Source organism: Meles meles, chromosome 7 (assembly GCF_922984935.1).
Source record: "Meles meles chromosome 7, mMelMel3.1 paternal haplotype, whole genome shotgun sequence".
Taxonomy (NCBI): domain Eukaryota; kingdom Metazoa; phylum Chordata; class Mammalia; order Carnivora; family Mustelidae; genus Meles; species Meles meles.
This window is the reverse complement of record NC_060072.1, coordinates 77,057,362-77,082,375: the sequence shown is the minus strand read 5'-3', so window position 1 is coordinate 77,082,375 and position 25,014 is coordinate 77,057,362. Positions and strand designations below refer to the sequence as shown.

Here is a 25,014-nt window from a genome sequence, read left to right as displayed (position 1 = left end):
CGTCTTGTGATGGCTTTGAGCATGACGGGTATCTTAGGAAGAGCTTGACTAATCTTTAGTAACATGAAATATCTCAAACTGTTTAAAAATTTATGTATATCTGTAGCATAATGTAAAGTTATGTAAAGCAAGGTTCGTGTAGACTTTATGTATTATGTAGACATAATGTAGACATTAGCAAATAATTATTGTATATTTTTGTGTTTAGGTCTATGCATGTTAGGTTCTAAAGATCTGATACAGTTTCTTGTTTCTTCACAAAAGTTTTTAGTCATTTAATGTTTTACTAGCAATTTTCTTAGAGGAGGAATAAGCCTGGGAATTATGAAATCATTTTGATGTAACTTTTGGACAGCTAAAGATAAATTATATACATTCATATCTTATATTTATAAAAAGACATTTATATATTTACTTTTTCTTCTTTTATAGTTTGTGTCTTATATGTACAAGGAGTTGGAAATAAAGAATGGAGAGAGGTAAGCATTAAAAATTTTTTGAATATCATTGTGCTGGAAAATATGGTCTAAGTTACAATTTGGTCAAGGTGATGTTTCCCTGATTTTAGTTATTTTAAGTCCTCTTTAACCCAAAGATGGCATTTTTTAAATTTATGTGAGTAATCTTTGTGTTTGTTTTTATTAATCCTCAATGTTTGTCTGATTTATGACCTTCCTGTAGAATATTCCCGCCTTGAAACTTGTATTTTCCTCAGTGTAAAGTAAATTTAATGTGTTGCAATCCTTATATAATTGAAGGCTAGACTTAGTCTCACTTTTATTTTATTTTTTTAAAGATTTTATTTCTTTATTTGGCAGACAGAGATCACAAGTAGGCAGAGAGGCTGGCAGAGAGAGGAAGGAAAGCAGGCTCCCTGCCGAGCAGAGAGCCCGATGTAGGGCTCGATCCCAGGACCCTGGGATCACGACCTGAGCTGAAGGCAGAGGCTTAACCCACTGAGTCACCCAGGCTCCCCTTAGTCTCACTTTTAGAAGTCAACTGCTGATGTTTATAAAATATTGCTTTAAAGGGTTTTAAGTATGATGCTTGATATCAGCTGTCACTTACTTTTTGCTAGTTGGTAATTTATTATTTGAAAATAAAGTAAAAACTCCGTTTCCTAATACAGGCATACTTTGTTATTTAATTATTTGTTTGTTCATTTTTTATTATGTTCAGTTAGCCAGTATATAGTACATCATTAGTTTTTGATGTAGCATTCAGTGAATCATTAGTTGTGTACAATACCCAGTGCTCATCACAACATACTTTGTTAATGAAATAAAAGCTAGGAGGCAGAATTATTAGTTTGGTTAATTTGTATTGAGAGCTTCTCCATGTTCCTGTGGAAGGATGATCACTGGAGGGGAGGGAGTCTGTTAAAATAAAAGACATTTTTGTCCGCTTGTAGTTCACTCATTTCTATCTGCTTCCTATCCTAGGAAGTTAGTGCATTGTTTTAATAGGGTTGCAGTTTCTGGTGAGATTCCTGAGGGAGACTTCTGTTACTTGTTGCCATAGATTGCCTTGCAGCCCAGCCATTTTACCAGTGCGTCTCAACTGTGAGATGGAAGATAAGAATAGGTCATGGTCATTTAGTCTCAAAACTGGCAGAATAAACCAATTCGAAAATTGTTCCTACTGATAATGGGTCAGTGGGATACTGAGCACCAGTTTCTCATATTTAACTGCTTCTAGACCTTTCCATGTAGTTCTTTGAGCTTCATCTCAAACTCTACATACACGAATGTAAATTCATCAGCTCTACCCTATGGCTGCTGCCTTTGCTCCACATATAGCTAATAACATCATCAGCTGAAATATCAAACTGCGACTTTTGTAGCCATCCTGACTTTCCTTCCCACACCTTCTTTATTTATCAGTTATCCAGTGATGTGAATTCTTTTTTTAAAAAAAGAATCTCAAATGAGCCACTTTCTTCAGCAGACCTATGTTCTCTTTTGTCTTCTCTGTTAGGACATTCTCCTGAGTCCATTCTCCTCTTTCTTGTTCCTCTACCTAATTATTCCTTTGATTATGTTCCAAAAAGATTTGCTGTCTATTGTCATTCACTCTAGAGTTCCCTTGTTTAAAGGCCTGAGGCAATCCAGTGGAACTGCTGACTGCCCATTAAGAGTCAAGCTAGCTGGGGACTGGCACTTACCAAGAGTGTTCAAAAAATAACATTACGGGGCACCTGGGTGGCTCAGTGGGTTAAGCCTCTGCCTTCGGCTCAGATCATGATCTCAGGATCCTGGGATCAAGCCCCGCATGGGGCTCTCTGCTCAGTGGGGAGCCTGCTTCTTCCCCTCTTTCTGCCTGCCTCTCTGCCTACTTGTGATCTCTCTCTCTATCTCTGTCAAATAAATAAATAAATCTTAAAAAAAAAAAAAAAAAACAAAGAAAAAAAAAAAACCATTACTTGAGGGACCAGTAAAGGAACTGAGACAAATATTCACAAGGTACGGGACCAGGCATCTGGGCCAATGCAGATCTCCAGTGATGAGGCTTTCCTATTGTCTATACAAGATCTTTCCTACTAACTACTGTTCTTAGCCCTTTAGATATATTGGCTCATTTATTTTTTGCACAATAACCTTAAGAGGTGATGCTATCATAATCCTTATTTTACACACGAGGACACTAAAGCACAGAAAGCTTAAGTGACAGGATAAAAGTTATCCAGTTATAAATCACAGAATGAGGATTTCAGCCCTGGCCATCGGGTCCAGAGCCTTTGTTGTAGACCACCTTGCTTTGCAGAATCCTGATCTGATCCTAGCATTCACATTCTGGTTTTGTTAATGGAAGGAAATTCTATAAATTGATTTTTGGGCTTTATTCTTATTTATTTCAGCTTGCCTCTGAATGAGAGACAAATAGGAAAGAAGGCCTACTCTTCAGGGAAAAGAGCATAATAAGAAAATAAGACAGAAAACAAAATTCTACTTGTTTATTTTTTTCTCCTTGAAGGAGTAAGAAAAGTTAGTAAGAGGAACTAATACTCAAAGGGAGTATAAAAACAAAGTAGAAATTTAAAGAGTGATTAGAAATAGGACCCAGAGTTACATAGTGTGGAAAGGAACAGATGGATGGAGAGGAAGAGAAACCAGTTAAGAGGTAATTTCAATAGACAGCATTTCAGAAGAATTAAAAGTGTTAGTAACTGGAGAATAGTCTGGAAGAATAGAAAGGAAGTGCCAGATGCAAGAAAGAAGCATTTAGGAGCCGAAATCCATTGTATTTGGCGGCTAATTGAACTTGCTAGATAAAGGAAAGGTGTGAAAAAATTGGAAATATGTTATATGTATAATATTAAATCGCCACAAAACCGTTTGAGAAAGACGGTTTGAGAAAGTTTCCTTATTTTGAGAGCCAGGTGATGTAGTGGTTTAGGGCATGCACTTGACCACTCAGTGTCTGTTTCCTCATCTGTAATGTGGGAACTAATGATTCTAACTCATACAGTGGTTAGGAAGATCAAATGTGAATGACTGATGACTGTGTCTGGTACATAGGAAACATTATATGATTCAGGATACATTGGGACCCTAAGAGATCAAAAAATTTTTATAAGGATAACAAAACTAGTAAATGGCAAGTAAGTAAATTCCCACATTATAAAATTCTGTAAGATTCATTGCATAAGCCCAGCAGTTGATGGGAAAATGACCTATGGGATTTACTTGGCCTCAAACCTAATATGAAGCAGTTGTGTTACACAGCTGCTAAAAAGCTAATGCAATCTGAGGACGCATTGATGGATGTGCTGTGCTTACATCAAAGAAGATAATGCTATTATGTTGAACTACATGAAATTGTCATTTTTGTAGGTCAAAAATGGTTGAGTGTTGGCAATTTTATGTGATTCAATCAAATACTATTGTATTTTGCTCTGGTGGGAGCGAATCTGGAGTGTTACTTTTCTGTCCTCCATCTGAGACCGTCAGAATGCCAACTCTGTATTTTAGGAGGGCTGCCATCTTGAAGAAAGGGATAGAAGCTATGCTGTATGAATAAAAGTCATAATAAATGTCTTCAAACTCTTGAAAGTATTTTCACTTAGAAATGGTAGTACATGTACTTGATATTGAAACAAAAAAGGAAACAAAAAATTTAGCTCAGAGGATGGAGTGACAGAGATGTTGTTTAAGCCACTGTGAGGAAGACTTTTTTTTTTTTTTTTAAAGATTTTATTTATTTCTTTGAGAGAGAGAGAGAGAGAGAGCGCGCGCGCACAAGCAGGGGGCGGGGCAGAGGGAGAGGGAGAAGCAGACTCTCTGCCCATCAGGGAGCCCATCCTGGAGCTCAATCCTGGGACTTCTGGTTCCTGACCTGAGCTGAAGGCAGACGCTCAACTGAGCCACCCAGGTGCTCCTGTGAGGAAGACCTTTGTAATACTTAATTGGAGTGTAATACTTAGGTGGAGTGGGTTTCCTAGAACTGTATGCTGGCACTCTAGTGGATGTCCTGTTTCTGGAAGTATTTAAACAGGGGCTGGACTAATTTATCAGTAGTGAAATTGGATTCAGTTCTAGTTTCCTTACAAGTGCTCTTTTGAGACGAGAGAATTCAAAAGTTGTCTAGTCATTTTTTCCAGCTCTTCTAAGTATCTTCTAAGTAGTGAACATTATTTTACAAGATAACAGCAAAAACATCTCTGGTAACTACTCTCTACTATTTGAAATCAGACAAGTAAAACAGTAAAATTGCTACTTCATTAGGAACTTTAAATATATCCACCCATTTATCAGTTTGACATATTTTTGAGTGCCTATTTTGTAGCTGCAGTGGTGGATAAGATTTTAAAATAGACAGTATTCTGCTTCGAGGAGCATACAATATAGTTGGAGAATTTTATTGGCAACTCTAGTGAGTCTTACTATTACTGTACTGACTTAGGTCAGTAGTATAGTGGTTGTCTTTGTTTTTGAATTTAGTTGTATTCTGGAGAAGTATGCAGTAACTAGCTATATGATTCTATGTTCTGGGATGAATTACCTTTAGATAGTTAAAAGTAATAAAAAAAGAAAAAGAATTCAAACCATATTGAAACAAATGCTCTAAATAAAGAGAGAAAAAATATTTAAAATGGGTCTGTAGTTGAAGTCTGCCATTTAAAAAAATTATATATGACACTGTTAGAATTACCTGCACGTCTTCTATAAATTCTGATGATTGCAAATTATTAAAAGCTCTTGAAGTAATTGATATTTTTAAACTAAAATTATTTCAGTGCATAATAATTTGGAGTTAGAAATGATACTTAAGTGTCATGAATGAAGAAAATATGAAAACCTCTTAGTGGCAAGTGGAAATGGCAAAGTATTATCCCCGAGGATGTACACTTAACTTTGAGAGGCTCTGAAAATGTTGCAATTAACTTATCTGAGTTAAATTTTAGTTATCCATAGGTAATCTCCTTTGTGAATTACTCTTTTTTTTTTTTTTAAAGATTTTATTTATTTATTTGACAGAGAGAGATCACAAGTAGACAGAGAGGCAGACAGAGAGAGAGGGAAGCAGGCTTCTCGCCAAGCAGAGAGCCCAATGTGGGACTTGATCCCAGGACCCTGAGATCATGACCCGAGCCGAAGGCAGTGGCCTAACCCACTGAGCCACCCAGGCGCCCTGTGAGTTACTCTTAAACATTTAAAATTATAGAGTTTGTTTTAGATTCTCTAATTTAGTATGGGATGAAAGAAAGCAAACTGAAGTTTATATAACCCAAAGCGATCATAGTTTGACAGTACTCTGCTGCCACATGTTGATTACTGTAGTAATGTTGTCTCTGCTTCTGAACCATTCCTCTGACATGGAGCTACTTTAATGTTTATTCATCTCCATACTGAATCATGTATGTGTAATACATAAATACACAAACATATTCAGAAAGGTTGAGAATATTGTTCATAGTCCAGCTTAAATCTTACCTTACCCAACAGACTTTTCTAAACTTAAAACCTAGAATTTCCACCTTGCACCATTAAAATCCCATAATTTCTATATCTTTCTCATGGTCCTTGTCACCTTCTACTTGATACCATTCAACAAACATCACGGTCTTTTTTGTGAACTTACTCTCTTACAAGTAAGCCTCAGCTTCACTTTTCAACTCAGTGCTCCTCAAAGGTCAGCCTCCTACGCTATAACACTTAGGCTGGGGCTTTGTTCTTAGAGGGTGCTCAGTTAATATTTGCTGGAACGAAAAACTTGAGGATACCCTCAAATAGAGGCACACACTTGACTCTCATGGTTTCAAAACTGAGAACCCCCTCAGATCATTTGGTATGAAGGTCACATTTTTCAAATGAGAACATACGTGTGGTATACTAATCAGTTGTGAGATCCCAGTGCTTGTTCTGCTGCTCCCTATCATAACTTGAACTACTGATTTTGGAACTGGAATTACAGCATCCATTGAAAACATCAATGTGTCTTGAAGCTTAGGGGATACTAATGAGAGAATAAAACCAGTCTCTCCTTTTTGTCCTGTAGAAATACTGATGGACTTTGGGGAGGGTATGTGCTCTGGTGAGTGCTGTGAATTGTGTAAGGCTGATAATTCACAGACCTGTACCCCTGGGGCAAATAATACATTAAATGTTAATTAAAAAAAAAAAAAGAAATCCTAGAGTGAACCAGCTAAAGTTATTGATACAGGATGGGAAGTTCCCCCCAATCCTTAGGCAGGTCCCATTGCTGAGGCCCTGAGGAGGGTCCTGTATGGCTGCTGATAGCACCTTCACTGTTGGACTCATGCTGCCAAGCAATGGAACATTTCTGTTTTGTTTAGTTTTCTTTTCTGTTTTTTAAAAAAAGATCTTAATGACAGAATACTGCTAAACACTCAGTCTGCAGACAATATATTCTTCTCATAGACATTTGAAGGGGTCTCACGATGTGTATCATTACTTCTCTAATGTGATTCATCGAGGGGGTTGTAACAGAAAACACTGAAGTTCTATTAGAAGAACACTTGTGTGGTATGTGGTGGGAAGAATCTTCTTTCAATATCTTCTGTGGTATATGTAGTCAGTCTTAAGGCATTACCATTTTAGCAAAAATATTTTGTGTGCCCCTCAGGAACATACTCTGTATATTTGAATTCCCAAGGTCAGCCATACCAGTTTTGGAAAGAGACCTATGAGATTTGAAATTTTTTTGTTTAGGAAAGGACATGAAGTAGTTTTACAAATATTCCTGGATACAGATGATTAGAAGCTGTGGCTTAATTTAAATTGTCCTTTCTTTATATGGCTCAGTTAAAAGTCTTTTAACTCTATGAATATTCTGTGACCAATTGAACAAGAATCATACTTTCAATAGAATTTTACTGATTATTACTTGAAAAACAAATTCAGAGTAATTTTGGTCCCTTGAGTTACTTTTTCTTGTTCTTACTTATTGTTTACTTTTTCCAGCTTTATTGAGATCTAAGTGATATAGATAACATGTAAGTTTAGAGCATGCAATGTAATTTGATATATGTATATATTACAAAATGATTACCAAAATAGGCAAATTAACACACCTATCATCTCAAGATGATTGTGTGTTGTGAATGTGTCTATGTGTGTGTTGTGGTGAGAACTTTAAAAAATCTACTCTTTTAGCAGCTTTCAGATATATAGTATAGTATTGTTAACTATGGTCACTATGTTGTATATCATATCTTCAGAACTTAGTCATCTTAGGACTTTAAGTTTGTATCCAGTGACCACTTTTGCCCATTCCCACCACCCTTGACAACCACTAGTCGCTTCTGTTTCTATGAGTTTGTTTTTTTAGATTCCACATAAAAATGAGATCACATAGTATTTATCTTTTTCTGACTGACTTATTTCACTTAACATAATGCCCTCAAATTTCATCTATGTTGTCTTGCAAATGGCAGAATTAATTTGCTTTTTATTATGGCTGAATTTCTGTTCTGTTTTTAATATACCCTTTTATTGAAATAAAACATAGCTGAATAAAGGGAAAAATAATATAGCACAATAATTTATTAGATGTGAACACATCAACCATGTAACCACCACCTGCATCAGAAATAGAACCTTCTATAATCCAGCAATTCTGATTGTGCCCCTCTCTCCTCCCAAATTAAACCACTATCCTGATTTCTAGCACTATAGGATCATTTTTTCTATTCCTAAGCCTTATGTAAATAGAATGATATAGTATATGTTTATTTGTATCTAGTTTCATAACTCGCAGTTATGTTGTGGAAGTCTGTCCATGTGTGTGGTAATAGTTCATATTTTTTGCTGTATGGCTTTCTGTTTATGAATATAACCCATGCTAGTCTGGATAGACATTTGGGTTGTTCCCAGTTGTTGAATATTATGATTAATTGATTAGAACATTCTTGTACTTATCTTTATATATTTATTATTCTTATTGTTTGTATATATAGGATTGAAATTTGTATACATAGGAGTAAAATTTCTAAATCATAAGTTATACATATTTTCATTTTTAAAAAATTGAGATATAATTGACATATAACATATTTGTTTCAGATACAACATAATGATTATTCACATATACTGTAAAATGATTATCACAATAAATCTCATTAACACCTATCGCTACACATAAAGTTTTTTTTCCTTGTGATAAGGCCTTTTAAGGTTAATTCTTTTAGCAACTTTCAAATATACCTTCCATTGTTACTAACTATAGTCACCATGCTGTGCATTATACCTATGATAGATTTATTTTATAACTGGAAGTTTGTACCTTTTGACCTCTTCACTCATATTTTTCACTCCCCAAGCTTGCCTCTGGCGGCAACCACTAATGTCTTCTCTGGACCTATGAGTCTTTTAAATTTATTTCTTATTTATTTTTTAATATTCTATATAGAAGGGGTGCCTGGGTGGCTCAGTGGGTTAAAGTCTCTGCCTTCAGCTTAGGTCATGATCTCAGGGTCCTGGGATCGAACCCCACATCGGGCTCTCTGCTCAGCGGGGAGCCTGCTTCCCCCTCTCTCTGCCTACATGTGATCTCTGTCTGTCAAATAAATAAATAAAATCTTAAAAAAGATATTCTACATAGAACTGAGGTCATACAGTATTGTCTTTGTCTGACTTATTTTACTTAGCACAATGCCCTCATGGTCCGCTCATGTTGTGACAAATGGCATGATTTCCTTCTCTTTTTGTGGCTGAATAATATTTGAATATATATATATTAGAATATATATAGATACATAGCTATAGATATATCTATTTATATAGAACATTAGGATATTAGATATAGAATATTATTTATAGACTATTAGAATATAGAATATATATATCATCTCTTATTTATGTATTCAATCATTGATGGACACTTAGGTTGTTTCCATAGCTTAGCTGTTGTAAATAATGCTGCAGTGAACATGGGGGTGCATCTATCTTTTTTGAATTAGCATTTTTGTTTTCCTTGGGCCAATACCCAGAAATGGAATTGCTACATCATATGATGGCTCTATTTTTAATTTCTTGAGGACCCTCCATACTGTCTTCCACAGTGGATAGTTTTACATTCCTACCAACAGTGCACAAGGGTTCCTCTTTTTCCACATCCTCCCAGCACTAGTAATTTCTTGTCTTTCTGGTAAAAGCCATTCTAACAGGTGATATCTCAGTGTAGCTTTTATTTGCATCTCCCTGATGAGTAATGGTGTTGGGCACCTTTTATGCACCTATTGGCCATCTCTGTGTCTCTTTTGGAAAAATGTTTATCGAATCCTCATTAAATCCTCTCCCTATTGTTTAATTGGATTTTTTTAAACTATTGAGTTAAATGAGTTCTTTATATATTTTGGATACTAACCCTTATCAGATACATGATTTGAAAATATTTTCTCCCATTAACCAAGTGGCCTTTTCTTTTTCTTTTTTTTCTTTTTTTTTTTAAAGATTTTATTTATTTATTTGACAGAGAGAGATCACAAGTAGGCAGAGAGGCAGGCAGAGAGAGTGAGAGGGAAGCAGGCTCCCTGCCAAGCAGAGAGCCCGATGCGGGGCTCGATCCCAGGACCCTGAGATCATGACCTGAGCCGAAGGCAGTGGCCTAAACCACTGAGCCACCCAGGCGCCCCGGCCTTTTCTTTTTCTTAATGGTTTCCTTTGCTGTGCAGAGGCTTTTAAGTTTGATGCATTATTGATTTTGTTGTTTTTAGTTTTGATGTTGGATTGAAAAAATTATCACCAAGACCTATGTTCAGTTGCTTACGGCCTATATATATATATATATATATATTTTTTTTTTTTTAGGAATTTTATGGTTTCAGGTCTTATATTCAAGTCTTTAATCCAATTTGAATTAGTTTTTGCATATGGTTTCAGAGTTTCATTCTTTTGCATTTGGCAGTCCAGTTTTCCAACCGTTTGCTGGAGAGACAGTCCTTTCCCCATTGTTTATTCTAGGCTCTTTTGTTGTAAATTAATTGATAATGCACAGGTTTATTCCCAGGCTCTTTATTCTGATCTATTGATTTCTGTATCTATTTTTATGCCAGTAGTATACTGTTTTAATTAATGTAGCTTGGTAATATAGTTTAAAATGAGGGATTGTGATGCCTCCATTAGTGTGCATATTTTCATTTTCAGTCCATACTGCCAAATCATTTTCCAGAATTTTCCATCTGCCATTCTTATTGCAGAGCATTTGTGCTAATGTTTTCTATTATTAAGTCTCTTAAATGTTTTCCATTCTGTTAGTGTGCAAAGGTGTCTTGTTTAGATTTTAACTTCCTGATAGTGTGGCTGAACATCCTTTGGCAGGCCTAATGACCATTTGCCTATCTTTTATGATGTGCATGTTTGGCTATTTGGCTGTTTTTCCTGCTATTGATTTTTAGGAGTTACTTATATCTTTAGGTTGGTAAGTTTTGTTGCTTATATTTCTTGCAAATACCTTGTCTCCTTTTGTAGCATGGTTTTTTACCCTCCGAACTGTGTATTTTGGTGAACGGAAATTCTTAATTTTAATTTAGGTTGACATAGCAGCCAATTCCTTTATGAGCTATGCTTTTGTTTTGTTTGAGAAAACTTTCTTATTTCAAGGTCATGAAGATGTTCCCTTCCCCAAGGTTATATCCTTTATTTTAAATTAAATAAATATTTAATTTATATTTAAAATAAATAAAGTTAAAAAGTTTTATTGTTTTAACTTTCATATTTAGATTTATACTTCCTCTGAAATTAATTTTTGGGTATGGCTTGAGATGAAATTTACTTTGATTCCATATGGTATCTAGTTGACCCAGGATGATTTATTAAAGAGATTTCCTTTCTCCACTGCACAGTCATATCACCATCGTCATAGATGAAATGACTATATATGTGAGAGTATTATAGGTTTCTACTGTGGTATACTTTGTTTTAATAACTCTTTTAATAACTAAATCTGGTTGTTTGTGCTTGGCAGTTTTTTTTTTTCCTTCAAGGTTTTTCAAGGCTGAAGGTTAGCATTTTCCTTTTCTTGTAAAGGACCAGATATAAATAAGGGCTGCATAAATATTTTAAGCTAAGTGGCCCTCTGGTCTCTCTAGACATTGTAGCGTGAAAGCAGCCCGTGGACAATACATGAACGCTTGATGATGGCTATGCTCCAGTGAATCTCAATTTATGAAATAGGCAGCGGGTCATATTTGGCTCAGAAGCTGTAATTTCCTGAACCCTGTTCTAGAATATTCTTAGGTTTTTACTTTTCCAGAGGAATTTTGGAATTTATTTGCTACTTTACACACATACATATATCACATGCACACACACAGAGACACACTATGACATCTGAGATGATGTTGAAACTGTATATCAAGTTCAGAGAATTGAAATATATAAAATAGTATGCCTTACAATATATGAATATGGGTGCCCTCTAATTATTTAAGTTTTCTTTGGTTTCTTTTAAGATGTTACAGTTTTTATGTAGAGCTCTTGCATATTTTTAGTTGGATTTAACTTTAGTGATTTAATATTTTTGATCTTAATGTTAACTCATCATTTTTCATTTTTATTTTTTATTGTGATATATAAAATATAATTTAGTTTTTGGATAATAACTCTGAAGTGACTTTGCTCAACTTACTAATAATGGTTTATGGCTTTTAAAAATTTTCTGCATAAACTATGCTGATCTGCGCATTACAGTCTTATTTTTTCCCATCTAATCATGATATTTATTGTGCTGACAAGTACTTCTTGTACAATGTAGAATAAAGGTGGTAATAGGAAGCATCCTCGTTTTGTTCCTTAATGGTAAAGTTTTCATGTATACATCTATTGAGATGATTATATTATTATTATTATTTTTTAAATATTTAATTTATTTATTTGACAGACAGAGATTTCAAGTAGGCAGAGAGGCAGGCAGAGAGAGAGAGAGAGGAGGAAGCAGGCTCCCTGCTGAGCAGAGAACCCGATGCGGGGCTCGATCCCAGGACCCTGGGATCATGACCTGAGCCGAAGGCAGAGGCTTTAACCCACTGAGCCACCCAGGCACCCCTATTTTTCCTTATATTGTGAATGTGGTGAATTACATGTTTTATTTCTGGAAAAAACCCAACTGATTCATAATGTGGTATCTTTTAAATATATTGGTTGGTATGCTTTGCCAATATTTATTAGAATTTTGTATTTATGTTATAAGTGATATTGACCTACAAATTTCCTTTCTTGTCATAGACTTCAGATTTTGTTGTTTAGGTTAGGCAGGCCTCAATAAATATGCTTGAAAGTATTTCCACTTTTTCTGTTTTCTGAGAGAATATATGAAGTTTAATGTCATATCTTAATTAAAATGTTTAGAAAATTTTGCTGCTATATTTTGCTGCTTAGCCTGGACGTTTCTTCTTAGGATATTTTAACTTCAGATTCATTTCCTTTCTTACATGTATGTTTACTCAAGATTTCAATTTCTTCTTCTGTCAATTTTGTGTGCTACATTCTTCCAAGAATTTATTAGCTTTGCCCAAATTCTCATTTATTGGCATAAATTTTCTTGGAATATACTTTTATGATATGTTTAATTTCTGTGTGATCTGTACTGATGCTCTTTTTACTTTCTGATATTAATAATTTGCATTTTCTGTCTTTTTTTCCCCGTGCTTCATCTTGGTAAAGTCTCAAAGAATCCATATTTGCCTTTGTTGGCTACTTAATTTAGTTTTTTTTTTTTTAATTTTTTTTTTAAGATTTTTATTTATTCATTTGATAGACAGAGATCACAAGTAGGCAGAGAGGCAGATAGAGAGAGAGAGGAAGAGAAGCAGGCTCCCTGCCAAGCAGAGAGCCCGACGTGGGGCTCGTTCCCAGGCCCCGAGATCATGACCTGAGCCGAAGGCAGAGGCTTAACCCACTGAGCCACCCAGGTGCCCCACTTAATTTAGTTTTTAAAAATGTTATTGATATTACAATTATTTTTGTTACTTTTCCCCCATGCTTTGGGGGCTTAATTTGTTCTGTTTCTAAATTCTTGAGTTAGATGACAACAACATTTATTTTTAGTCATTTGTCTTTTCTATTATATGCATTTTAGTCTACAATATTTTTTTAAGAGGAGCTTTAACTATATCCAATAAATTTTTTTATTTTTATTTTATTTTATTTTTTTAAGATTTTATTTGTTTATTTGACAGAGAGAGATCACCAGTAGGCAGACAGGCAGGCAAAGAGAGAGGGGGAAGCAGGCTTCCCGCTGAGCAGAGAGCCCGATGCCGGGCCTGATCCAGGACCCTGGGATCATGACCTGAGCCAAAGGCAGAGGCTTTAACCCACTGCGCCACACAGGCGCCCCTATATCCAATAAGTTTTGATATGTTGTACTTTTGTTAGCTTTGAGATTCAAAGTATTTTTTTAAATTTTGAAAATATATTTACAGAAAATTTGCATATATAGAAAGAATGTTTTTCCTTTGAACCATTTGAGAATAAGTTGCCAACATGATGACCCTTAGCACTTGAATACTTTATTGCACAAAGGACATTCTCCTATGTAGCCATAATATAATACTGAGACTTAGGGAATTAACGTTGATGTGTTTCTGCCATCAAATCCTAAGACCCTCTTCAGTTTTCACCAGTTGTCCCAATTATATGTTTTAAAGCAGATGGATTCCATTCAGAATTATGTATTGCTTTAGTTGCCATTTCTTGTGGTTTCTCTCTTTTTTTTTTTTTTTAAATTAACATCTAATGTATTATTAACCCCAGGGGTACAGGTCTGAGAATCACCAGGTTTACACACTTCACAGCACTCACTATAGCACATACTTCTCCCAGTGTCCATAACCCAACCACCCTCTCCCTACCCCCCCTTCCCCTGGCAACCTCAGTTTGCTTTGTGAGATAAGAGTCTCTTATGGTTTATCTCCCTCTGTGGTCTCTTTTGATCTTAAATAGTTCCTCAGTCTTTTCTTAACTTTGATGACCTTGACACTTGAAAATGAAATGTCAGCTACATTATAGAATTTCTCTCATTTTGATTTTGTGTGATACTTTCCCTCATGTGCAGCTTTGGATGAAATATCACAGAGGTGATACTGAATGTTCCTCTTGTTTTATCCCATCTGGTGGCACAGGGTTTTGATTTGTTCCACTTTTGTTTAGGTTGATTTCGATCACTTGATTAAAGTAATGTCTGCTAGTCTTCTCCAACAAAAAGTTACACTCCTTTTTTTTTTTTTGTAGTTAATATTTTCGGAAGAGACTCTGGGAATTATGCTGGGAAAGTAGTTTGTGGGTGTGTGGGGAGATGCTTTGAAGGTATATAAATATCTCTTTCCTCACTAGACTTTTAATTTATTCCTTTATTTTATAAGTGTGGACTCATAGTTTCTTCTTTTTCAGTGGATTTTTATGTTACTATTGTTTATTTTGGGGCTCAAATTTTCACAAATTTAACAAATAGGAGCACCTTCAAGTTGGCTTCTGTGTCTTTTAAAAGTGCCCCTGTTAAAATACGAATAAAAACCACAGTGAGATACCATCTCACTGGTTAGAATGGCTAAAATTAACAACTCAGGAAACAACAGGTGTTGGAGAGGATACAGAGAAAGGGGAACCCTCTTACACTGTTAGTGGGAATGCAAACTCGTGCAGCCACTCTGGAAAACAGTATGGAGGTTCCTCGAGAAATTGAAAATAGAGCTACCCTATGACCCAGCAATTGTATTCTGGGTATTTTTCCAAAGGATACAAACATAGTGATTCTAAGGGGCATATGCAGTCCAGTGTTTATAGCAGCAATGTCCACATGTTTGGTGTCATTGTTATGAATGTTAATTTTGTATATAATATAAACACACAAAACAGTTTATTATTATTTTATATTACCAGTATTCTTTTTTCTCTTCCATATATTTACTCTATTAGGTGCTTTTCATTTCTTTGTGTATTTATATGCTATATGCATTTTAATTCTGTATGAAAAATTCCCTTTAAAATTTATGTTGTTGCAATTTTGCTGTTGTCAATAATTGTCTCAATTGTTTTTATAGGGAGATGCTCTCGTTTGGCATTCACTTATTTGTTTATTGGAAACAAATACAAAAATGAAAACCTTGGTGAATTTTTATAAGGCAGACACCCATATAATTATTAACGAGGTCAAGAAATAGAACTTTGCCAGCACCCCGGAATTTGTTTCCATGGACCTTCCCAATCAGAGAACTCTCTTTTCCAAGAGTAATGATATGTCTGTGTGAGGGGTTTGTTTATGGTTTTATTACCCAAGTGTGCACTTTTTAACATTATAGTTTAGTCTTGCACACTTCAAGAAAATGCTATGTATTTTCTGTTTCTTTTAGTCTACAGCTTTCATTCCTTTGTTTTTCTTACAACTTATCGTACATAACTGGACCATTTGACATATGTAGTTCTACAGTCGGGATCTTATTGACTGTATGCTTAAGGTGCAGCTCATCATATTTTTTTCTATTCATTGTATTTCTACAATTTGACAGATTGTATCAGAAGGTTGATAAGACATGGGTTCAGTTCCTTTGGCAACTCTGTTGGTGATGGTGTGAACATTCGGTAGGAGGCAATTTAAGTCTTGTTTTCCCTCTTTTTTGGTCTTCGCACTCATTGATGCTTAGTGCCTGGATCTTTGGGGTTTTCCCACTTGTTGGTTGGAATAATACTGCATTCAGTCAACATTATCAGATCATATTGACATTGCATGCCTTATGTTCTCTCTCTTAGACCTGATTGAGTCTTAGTTCTATAAGTAATGGTCAGCACCATTCCATATGTCAGTATTTCTGTCATAATTTTGATTATCCAAAGCTCAGTTGCTAGTAGATTTTTTAGAAGAGCTCATGGGTAATAGTATTCATCTTTCTTTTTTAAATGTCAACAGCAATTTGTGCCCTTTGAATATGAAGAATATAAAATCTTTTGATTACATTTTCTTACCTTAGGTATATTAAATGTTCATTTGTTTTGTCATAAAACATTTCTGTCAAAAACTCTGAAGAAAATCTAATTTTAACTTTCTTTAAGTCACGAGCTAATGAATTGCAGTTTTTAATACTTGTCTGTCTTTGTTATGATTTTCTTCTTTGTGGACTTCTTTTATTATATGATAGATTCACTTTGCCCGTATTGAGTATTTGCTACTTTCTCTTTTTTTTTTTCCATTTCTTTTTGATTCTTAAATGCAAAAATATTTCTTTCCACTTCATGTTAAGGTTTTATCTATTGTGATTATTCTTGTGTCTTTACTAGTTTATTCTATTTCTAAGATGCTGTTTTATTTATTTTACCTCTATTTCCTCTTTGATTTTTATCACCTCCTTTCTCTGTATTGCTAATTCTGATTTATGTCATTCTCTCATGTCTGCATGTGTTTTGACTCTATCTGAAATAATACAGTTTTAGTTTGGTATTTGATTGTATCTTTTGGCATACTTTCATGTCCTGTAGAGATACTATTCTGCTCTCTAATCTCTCTTTTATTAATGGTAACTTTGTATGTAATTAGACCTTGACACCTTTAGTTTTCCTGAAATTTTAATGAAATCTAGGTTCAGATAACTTTTCTAACTTCACTAAGCTACGACTTCTGTTTGATTGTGTAGTCTTCGAAAGTACGGCTCATTGTTGCGGAGATTTCCTGGCTTTGCTTCTCTCTCTATTTTTATGTGGGCTTCCTTTTTTTCTTTGTCACTGCTTGTTCCAAGCAAAAGTTTGGCTCACATTAATTAACTTCCCTTCTCTCTAGCATTGGGCCTTTCAGCTCTTGGGTGCCTTTGCACCTCTATGATAATATCAAACAATCAAGTTTTGTTTTTTATCCACTACCTTTTCTGGTTCTCCACTAGAATGTTTGTCTGTTAAAAGTAACTACATTGGGGGCGCCTGGGTGGCTCAGTGGGTTAAGCCGCTGCCTTTGGCTCAGGTCATGATCTCAGGGTCCTGGGATTGAGTCCCGCATCGGGTTCTCTGCTCAGCGGGGAACCTGCTTCCTCCTCTCTCCCTCTCTCTACCTGCCTCTTTAATCTACTTGTGATCTCTCTCTGTCAAATAAATAAATAAAATCTTTAAAAAAAAAAAGTAACTACATTGGGGCTGGAGGCAGAAATCCTCATGCTTGTTACTTATTGCTGAATATTGTATAAGAAAATTTAGCGATATACTTGAGGCATTGGATGATTTAATATTTCCCTGGAGTGGGTTTCCTTTTGCTTCTGGGGAAATAACTAGGCTAGGAAAAGTTTATCTTTAGTTAGTTAAAGATTTGACTCCTCTGAGCTGAGCTTCATGCTTCTTGAGGATTATTCTTCTGATTCATCTGGTGTAGCCTCTTAGGGTCCCAACTCAAAATTTTTATTACCGTATTTTTTTAATCGCTCAATTAAAAACCCTTTGATGATTTTTAAAAACTCTGTTGTCCCCTCCACTTCCCCATTTGATGAGATCGTTGAAATCAGTTTGGTTTTTTTTTTTTTTTTTTCAAACACAGGGACCCTCTTTTGGCTTCTCTTTTCTCCAGGTTTTTGGTTTCACATGTATAACATTTTGTTAGCTCTCTGGTGCCTCCAAAAAGATTATTTTATATTTCATCAGGTTTTTCTAGCTGTTCTCAGGGGAAAAGTTGGTCTGAAACCACTTAATTTGTCATTGCCAGAAGCAAAAGTTTGTTCTGATCATTTTTGAATGAAAATAATTCCCAAACTTAGCTTTGCAATTTTTTTGTTTCCCTGCCAAATTAAAAAAAAAAAAAAAAAAGTGAATAAAGCTCACAAAAACAAACATTGAGAATTTAAGAATCTCAGTGCTAAACTATGCCTAAAGGTCTATTGCATAGAATAATTGTAGGAAGGGGACAAAGTGTGTTATGAAGTCTTAATGAAAGGCAGTTAAAGAATGTCATAGTTCCTTTTTTTATTTTTTTTTAAGATTTTATTTATTTATTTGACAGAGAAAGACAAAACAGGAGAGGGAACACAAGTAGGGGGAGTGGGAGAAGGAGAAGCAGGCTTCCCTCCGAGCAGGGAGACTGATGCTGGGCTCTATCCCAGAACTCTGGGATATGACCTGAGCTGAAGGCAGATGCTTAATGACTGAGCCACCCAGATGCCCCTAGAATGTAATAATTCTTAAAAAAAAAAAAATGTAGGAAGTATTCCTTTGGAGGATTTTAAAGATAATTGTTGAAAGTTAGTTTTGAGTATATGAAATTAATAATTGCCCACTTTCTAGTGAATGTACATCAACATTTATTATGCATCTGTAGATAGAACTGCTTTTAACTATGCAGAGACTTCAGGGTTGATGTGAATACATTTTTTTTCCCCCCTGTTTAAATCTTTAATTAATTAATTTATTTTTTCAGCATAACAGTATTCATTGTTTTTGCACAACACCCAGTGCTCCATGCAATACGTGCCCTCCCTATTACCCACCACCTGGTTCCCCCAACCTCCCACCCCCGCCCCTTCAAAACCCTCAGGTTGTTTTTCAGAGTCCATAGTCTCTTATGGTTCGCCTCCCCTTCCAATTTCCCTCAACTTCCTTCTCCTCTCGAACTCCCAGTGTCCTCCATGTCATTTGTTATGCTCCACAAATAAGTGAAATCATATGATACTTGACTCTCTCTGCTTGACTTATTTCACTCAGCATAATCACTTCCAGTCCTGTCCATGTTGCTACAAAAGTTGGGTATTCATCCTTTCTTTTCTTTTTTTTTTAATAAACATATAATGTATTTTTATCCCCAGGGGTACAGGTCTGTGAATCACCAGGTTTACATACTTCACAGCACTCATGATAGCACATACCCTCCCCAATGTCCATAACTCCTTCCCCCTCTCCCAACCCCACCTCCCCCCAGCAACCCCCAGTTTGTTTTGTGAGATTAAGAGTCATTTATGGTTTGTCTCCCTCCCAATCCCATCTTGTTTCATTTATTCTTCTCCTATCCCCCTAACCCCCCATGTCCTCATATCAGGGAGATCATATGATAGTTGTCTTTCTCCGATTGACTTATTTCACTAAGCATGATACCCTCTAGTTGCATCCACATCGTCGCAAATGGCAAGATTCATTTCTTTCAATGGCTGCATAGTATTCCATTGTGTATATATACCACCTCTTCTTTATCCATTCATCTGTTGATAGACATCTAGGTTCTTTCCATAGTTTGGCTATTGTGGACATTGCTGCTATAAACATTCGGGTACACGTGCCCCTTCGGATCACTACGTTTGTATCTTTAGGGTAAATACCCAGTAGTGCAATTGCTGGGTCATAGGGTAGTTCTATTTTCAACATTTTGAGGAACCTCCATGCTGGTTTCCAGAGTGGTTGCACCAGCTTGCTTTCCCACCAACAATGTAGGAGGGTTCCCCTTTCTCCGCATCCTCGTCAGCATCTCTCATTTCCTGACTTGTTAATTTTAGCCATTCTGACTGGTGTGAGGTGATATCTCATTGTGGTTTTGATTTGTATTTCCCTGATGCTGAGTGATGTGGAGCACTCTTTCATATGTCTGTTGGCCACCTGGATGTCTTCTTTGCAGAAATGTCTGTTCATGTCCTCTGCCCATTTCTTGATTGGGTTGTTTGTTCTTTGGGTGTTGAGTTTGCTAAGTTCCTTATAGATTTTGGACACTAGCACTTTATCTGATACGTCGTTTGCAAATATCTTTTCCCATTCTGTCAGTTGTCTTTTGATTTTGTTAACTGTTTCCTTTGCTGTGCAAAAGCTTTTGATCTTGATGAAATCCCAATAGTTCATTTTTGCCCTTGCTTCCTTTGCCTTTGCCGATGTTCCTAGGAAGATGTTGCTGCGGCTGAGGTCGAAGAGGTTACTGCCTGCGTTCTCCTCAAGAATTTTGATGGATTCCTTTCTCACATTGAGGTCCTTCATCCATTTTGAGTCTATTTTCATTTGTGGTGTAAGGAAGTGGTCCAATTTCATTTTTCTGCATGTGATTGTCCAATTTTCCCAGCACAATTTATTGAAGAGGCTGTCTTTTTTCCATTGGACATTCTTTCCAGCTTTGTCGAAGATTAGTAGACCATAGAGTTGAGGGTCTATTTGTGGGCTCTCTATTCTGTTCCATTGACCTATGTGTCTGTTTTTGTGCCAGTATTATGCTGTCTTGATGATGACAGCTTTGTAATAGAGCTTGAAGTCTGGAATTGTGATGCCACCAACTTTGGCTTTCTTTTTCAATATTCCTTTGGCTATTTGAGGTCTTTTCTGGTTCCATATAAATTTTAGGATTATTTGTTCCATTTCTTTGAAAAAAATGGATGGGATTTTGATAGGGATTGCATTAAATGTGTAGATTGCTTTGGGTAGCATAGACATTTTCACAATATTTATTCTTCCAATCCAGGAGCATGGAACATTTTTCCATTTCTTTGTGTCTTCCTCAATTTCTTTCATGAGTACTTTATAATTTTCTGCGTATAGATTCTTAGCCTCTTTGGTTAGGTTTATTCCTAGGTATCTTATAGTTTTCGGTGCAATTGTAAATGGGATTGACTCCTTAATTTCTCTTTCTTCTGTCTTGTTGTTGGTGTAGAGAAATGCAACTGTTTTCTGTGCATTGATTTTATATCCTGACACTTTACTAAATTCCTGTACAAGTTCTAGCAGTTTTGGAGTGTAGTCTTTTGGGTTTTCCACATATAGTATCATATCATCTGCGAAGAGTGATAGTTTACTTCTTCTTTGCCGATTTGAATGCCTTTAATTTCTTTTTGTTGTCTGATTGCTGAGGCTAGGACTTCTAGTACTATGTTGAATAGCAGTGGTGATAATGGACATCCCTGCCGTGTTCCTGACCTGAACGGAAAAGCTTTCAGTTTTTCTCCATTGAGAATGATATTTGCGGTGGGTTTTTCATAGATGGCTTTGATAATATTGAGGTATGTGCCCTCTATCCCTAAACTTTGAAGACTTTTGATCAGGAAGGGATGCTGTACTTTGTCAAATGCTTTTTCAGCATCTGTTGAAAGTATCATATGGCTCTTGTTCTTTCTTTTATTAATATGTTCTATCACATTGATTGATTTGCGGATGTTGAACCAACCCTGCAGCCCTGGAATAAATCCCACTTGATCGTGGTGAATAATCCTTTTAATGTACTGTTGAATCCTATTGGCTAGTATTTTGGTGAGAATTTTTGCATCTGTGTTCATCAAGGATATTGGTCTGTAGTTCTCTTTTTTGGTGGGATCCTTGTCTGGTTTTGGGATCAGAGTGATGCTGGACTCATAAAATGAGTTTGGAAGTTTTCCTTCCATTTCTGTTTTTTGGAACAGTTTCAGGAGAATAGGAATTCGTTCTTCTTTAAATGTTTGGTAGAATTCCCCTGGGAAGCCGTCAGGCCCTGGGCTTTTGTTTGTTTGGAGATTTTTGATGACTGTTTCAATCTCCTTACTGGTTATGGGCCTGTTCAGGTTTCTATTTCTTCCTGGTTCAGTTGTGGTAGTTTTTATGTCTCTAGGAATGCGTCCATTTCTTCCAGATTGTCAAATTTGTTGGCGTAGAGTTGCTCATAGTATGTTCTTATAATTGTCTGTATTTCTTGGGTGTTATTTTTGATCTCTTCTCTTTCATTCATGATTTTATTTATTCGGGTCCTTTCTCTTTTCTTTTTGATAAGTCTGGCCAGGGGTTTATCAATCTTACTGATTCTTTCAAAGAACCAGCTCCTAGTTTCATTGATTTTTTTCTATTGTTTTTTTGGTTTCTATTTCATTGATTTCTCCTCTCATCTTTATGATTTCTCATCTCCTGCTGGGTTCAGGGTTTCTTTTTTGTTCTTTCTCCAGCTCCTTTAGGTGTAGGGTTAGGTTGTGTACTTGAGACCTTTCTTGTTTCTTGAGAAAGGCTTGTACTGCTATATATTTTCCTCTCAGTTCTGCCTTTGCTGTGTCCCACAGATTTTGAACTGTTGTGTTTTCATTATCGTTTGTTTCCATGAATTTTTTCAATTCTTCTTTCATTTCCTGGTTGACCCATTCATTCTTTAGAAGGATGCTGTTTAGTCTCCATGTATTTGGATTCTTTCCAGCTTTCCTCTTGTGATTGAGTTCTAGCTTCAGAGCGTTGTGGTCTGAAAATATGCAGGGAATGATCCTAATCTTTTGATACTGGTTGAGACCTGATTTGTGACCCAGGATGTGATCTATTCTGGAAAATGTTCCATGTGCATTAGAGAAAAATGTGTATTCTGTTGCTTTGGGATGAAATGTTCTGAATATATCTGTGATGTCCATCTGGTCCAGTGTGTCATTTAAGGCCTTTATTTCCTTGTTGATCTTTTGCTTGGACGATCTGTCCATTTCAGTGAGGGGAGTGTTAAAGTCCCCTACTACTACTGTATTATTATTGATGTGTTTCTTTGATTTTGTTATTAATTGGTTGATATAGTTGGCTGCTCCCACGTTAGGGGCATAGATATTTAAAATTGTTAGATCTTCTTGTTGGACAGACCCTTTGAGTAGGATATAGTGTCCTTCCTCATCTCTTATTATAGTCTTTGGCTTAAAATCTAATTGATCTGACATAAGGATTGCCACCCCAGCTTTCTTCTGATGCCCATTAGCATGGTAAATTGTTTTCCACCCCCTCACCTTAAATCTGGAGGTGTCTTTGCGTCTAAAATGAGTTTCTTGTAGACAACATATTGATGGGTTTTGTTTTTTTATCCATTCTGATACCTGTGTCTTTTGATTGGGGCATTTAGCCCATTAACATTCAGGGTAACTATTGAGAGATATGAATTTAGTGCCATTATCAGCCTGTAAGGTGACTGTTACTGTTTATTGTGTCTGTACCTTTCTGATCTACTACTTTTAGGCTCTCTCTTTGCTTAGAGGACCCCTTTCAATATTTCCTGTAGAGCTGGTTTGGTGTTTGCAAATTCTTTCAGTTTTTGTTTGTCCTGGAAGCTTTTTCTCTCTCCTTCTATTTTCAATGATAGCCTAGCTGGATAGAGTATTCTTGGCTGCATGTTTTTCTCGTTTAGTGCTCTGAATATATCATGCCAGCTCTTTCTGGCCTGCCAGGTCCCTGTGGATAAGTCTGCTGCCAATCTAATATTTTTACCATTGTATGTTACAGACTTCTTTGCCCGAGCTGCATTCAGGATTTTCTCTTTGTCACTAAGACTTGTAAATTTTACTATTAGGTGACGGGGTGTGGACCTATTCTTGTTGACTTTGAGGGGGATTCTCTGCACCTCCTAGATTTTGATGCTTGTTCCCTTTGCCATATTAGGAAAATTCTCTCCAATAATTCTCTCCTAATGGACCTTCTGTTCCCCTCTCTCTTTCTTCTTCTTCTGGAATCCCAATTATGCTAATGTTGTTTCGTCTTATGGTGTCACTTGTCTCTCGAATTCTCCCCTCGTGGTCCAGTAGCTGTTTGTCCCTCTTTAGCTCGGCTTCTTTATTCTCTGTCATTTGGTCTTCTATATCACTAATTCTTCCTTCTGCCTCATTGATCCTAGCAGTGAGAGCCTCCATTTTTGATTGCACCTCATTAATAGCTTTCTTGATTTCAACTTGGTTAGATTTTAGTTCTTTAATTTCTCCAGAAAGGGCTTTTTTCTCTCCAGAGAGGGTTTCTCTAATATCTTCCATGCCTTTTTAGAGCCCGGGTAGAACATTCAGAATCGTCATTCTGAACTCTTGATCTGCCATATTACCAATGTCTGTGTTGATTAGGTCCCTAGCCTTCGGTACTGCCTGTTGTTCTTTTGTTTGTGGTGATTTTTTCCACCTTGTCATTTTGTCCAAATAAGAGGATATGAAGGATCCAATAAAATACTAAAAGGGTGGCAAAGACCCCAGAAAAATGTGCTGTAACCAAATCAGAAGAGACCCCAAATTGTTGGCGGGTGGGGAGAAAGGGGATAAAAAGAGGTTCAGAAAAAAAAAGAAAATAATTTAAAAATAAAGCAAATAAAGAAAAAATATAAAAAAGAAAGAAAAAATATATATTTTAGATAAACTCAAAAAACGTTAAAAAAAGAGAAGGGTAAGAGTTTTAAATAATTTAGCAGAAGAAGATAAAAGAAAGAAAAAAAATTGAAAAAAAAATTGAATTAACCTCAAGACTAAAGAATCATGGGGAGCAAGCCATGAGTTCCATGCTTTGCTTTCTCCTCCTCCTCTGGAATTCCGCTGCTGTCTTAGGTATTGAACCTGCTTTCCTTGATAGATGAGCTTCCTCCTGGCTGGATATTTTGTTGATGTTCTGGGGGAGGGGCCCTTTGTGGTGACTCTCAAGTGTTTTTGCCCGAGGCAGAACTGCACCTCCCTTACCGGCGGCCGGACTAAGTAATCCGCTTGGGTTCGCTTTTGGGAGCTTCTGTTCCCTGAACGCTTTCCGTAGAGTTCCGGAGGACGGGAAACTGGCAGTCTCCTAGTCCTGTCCCCCTTCTTGTCTCCTGGTTGTGTTGAGCTAGTGTAGAACAGCGTGGCACCTCTCAGGGCCAGTTTCTTTGCATTCTTCTTCCAGAAACTAGGGGTGGGGATGCACCAAG

At 36.2% G+C, this 25,014-nt stretch overlaps 1 protein-coding gene across 1 annotated transcript in view; it reads left to right on the top strand.

Moving 5' to 3' along the window:
• Positions 1-25,014, top strand: part of CPNE8 (copine 8) — a 220,448-nt gene that overhangs the window by 28,465 nt on the left and 166,969 nt on the right. Inside the window, exon 3 of the mRNA XM_046013749.1 lies at positions 433-479. Coding sequence (XP_045869705.1) covers positions 433-479 — 47 coding nt within the window. The remainder of the gene's footprint in view (positions 1-432; positions 480-25,014) is intronic.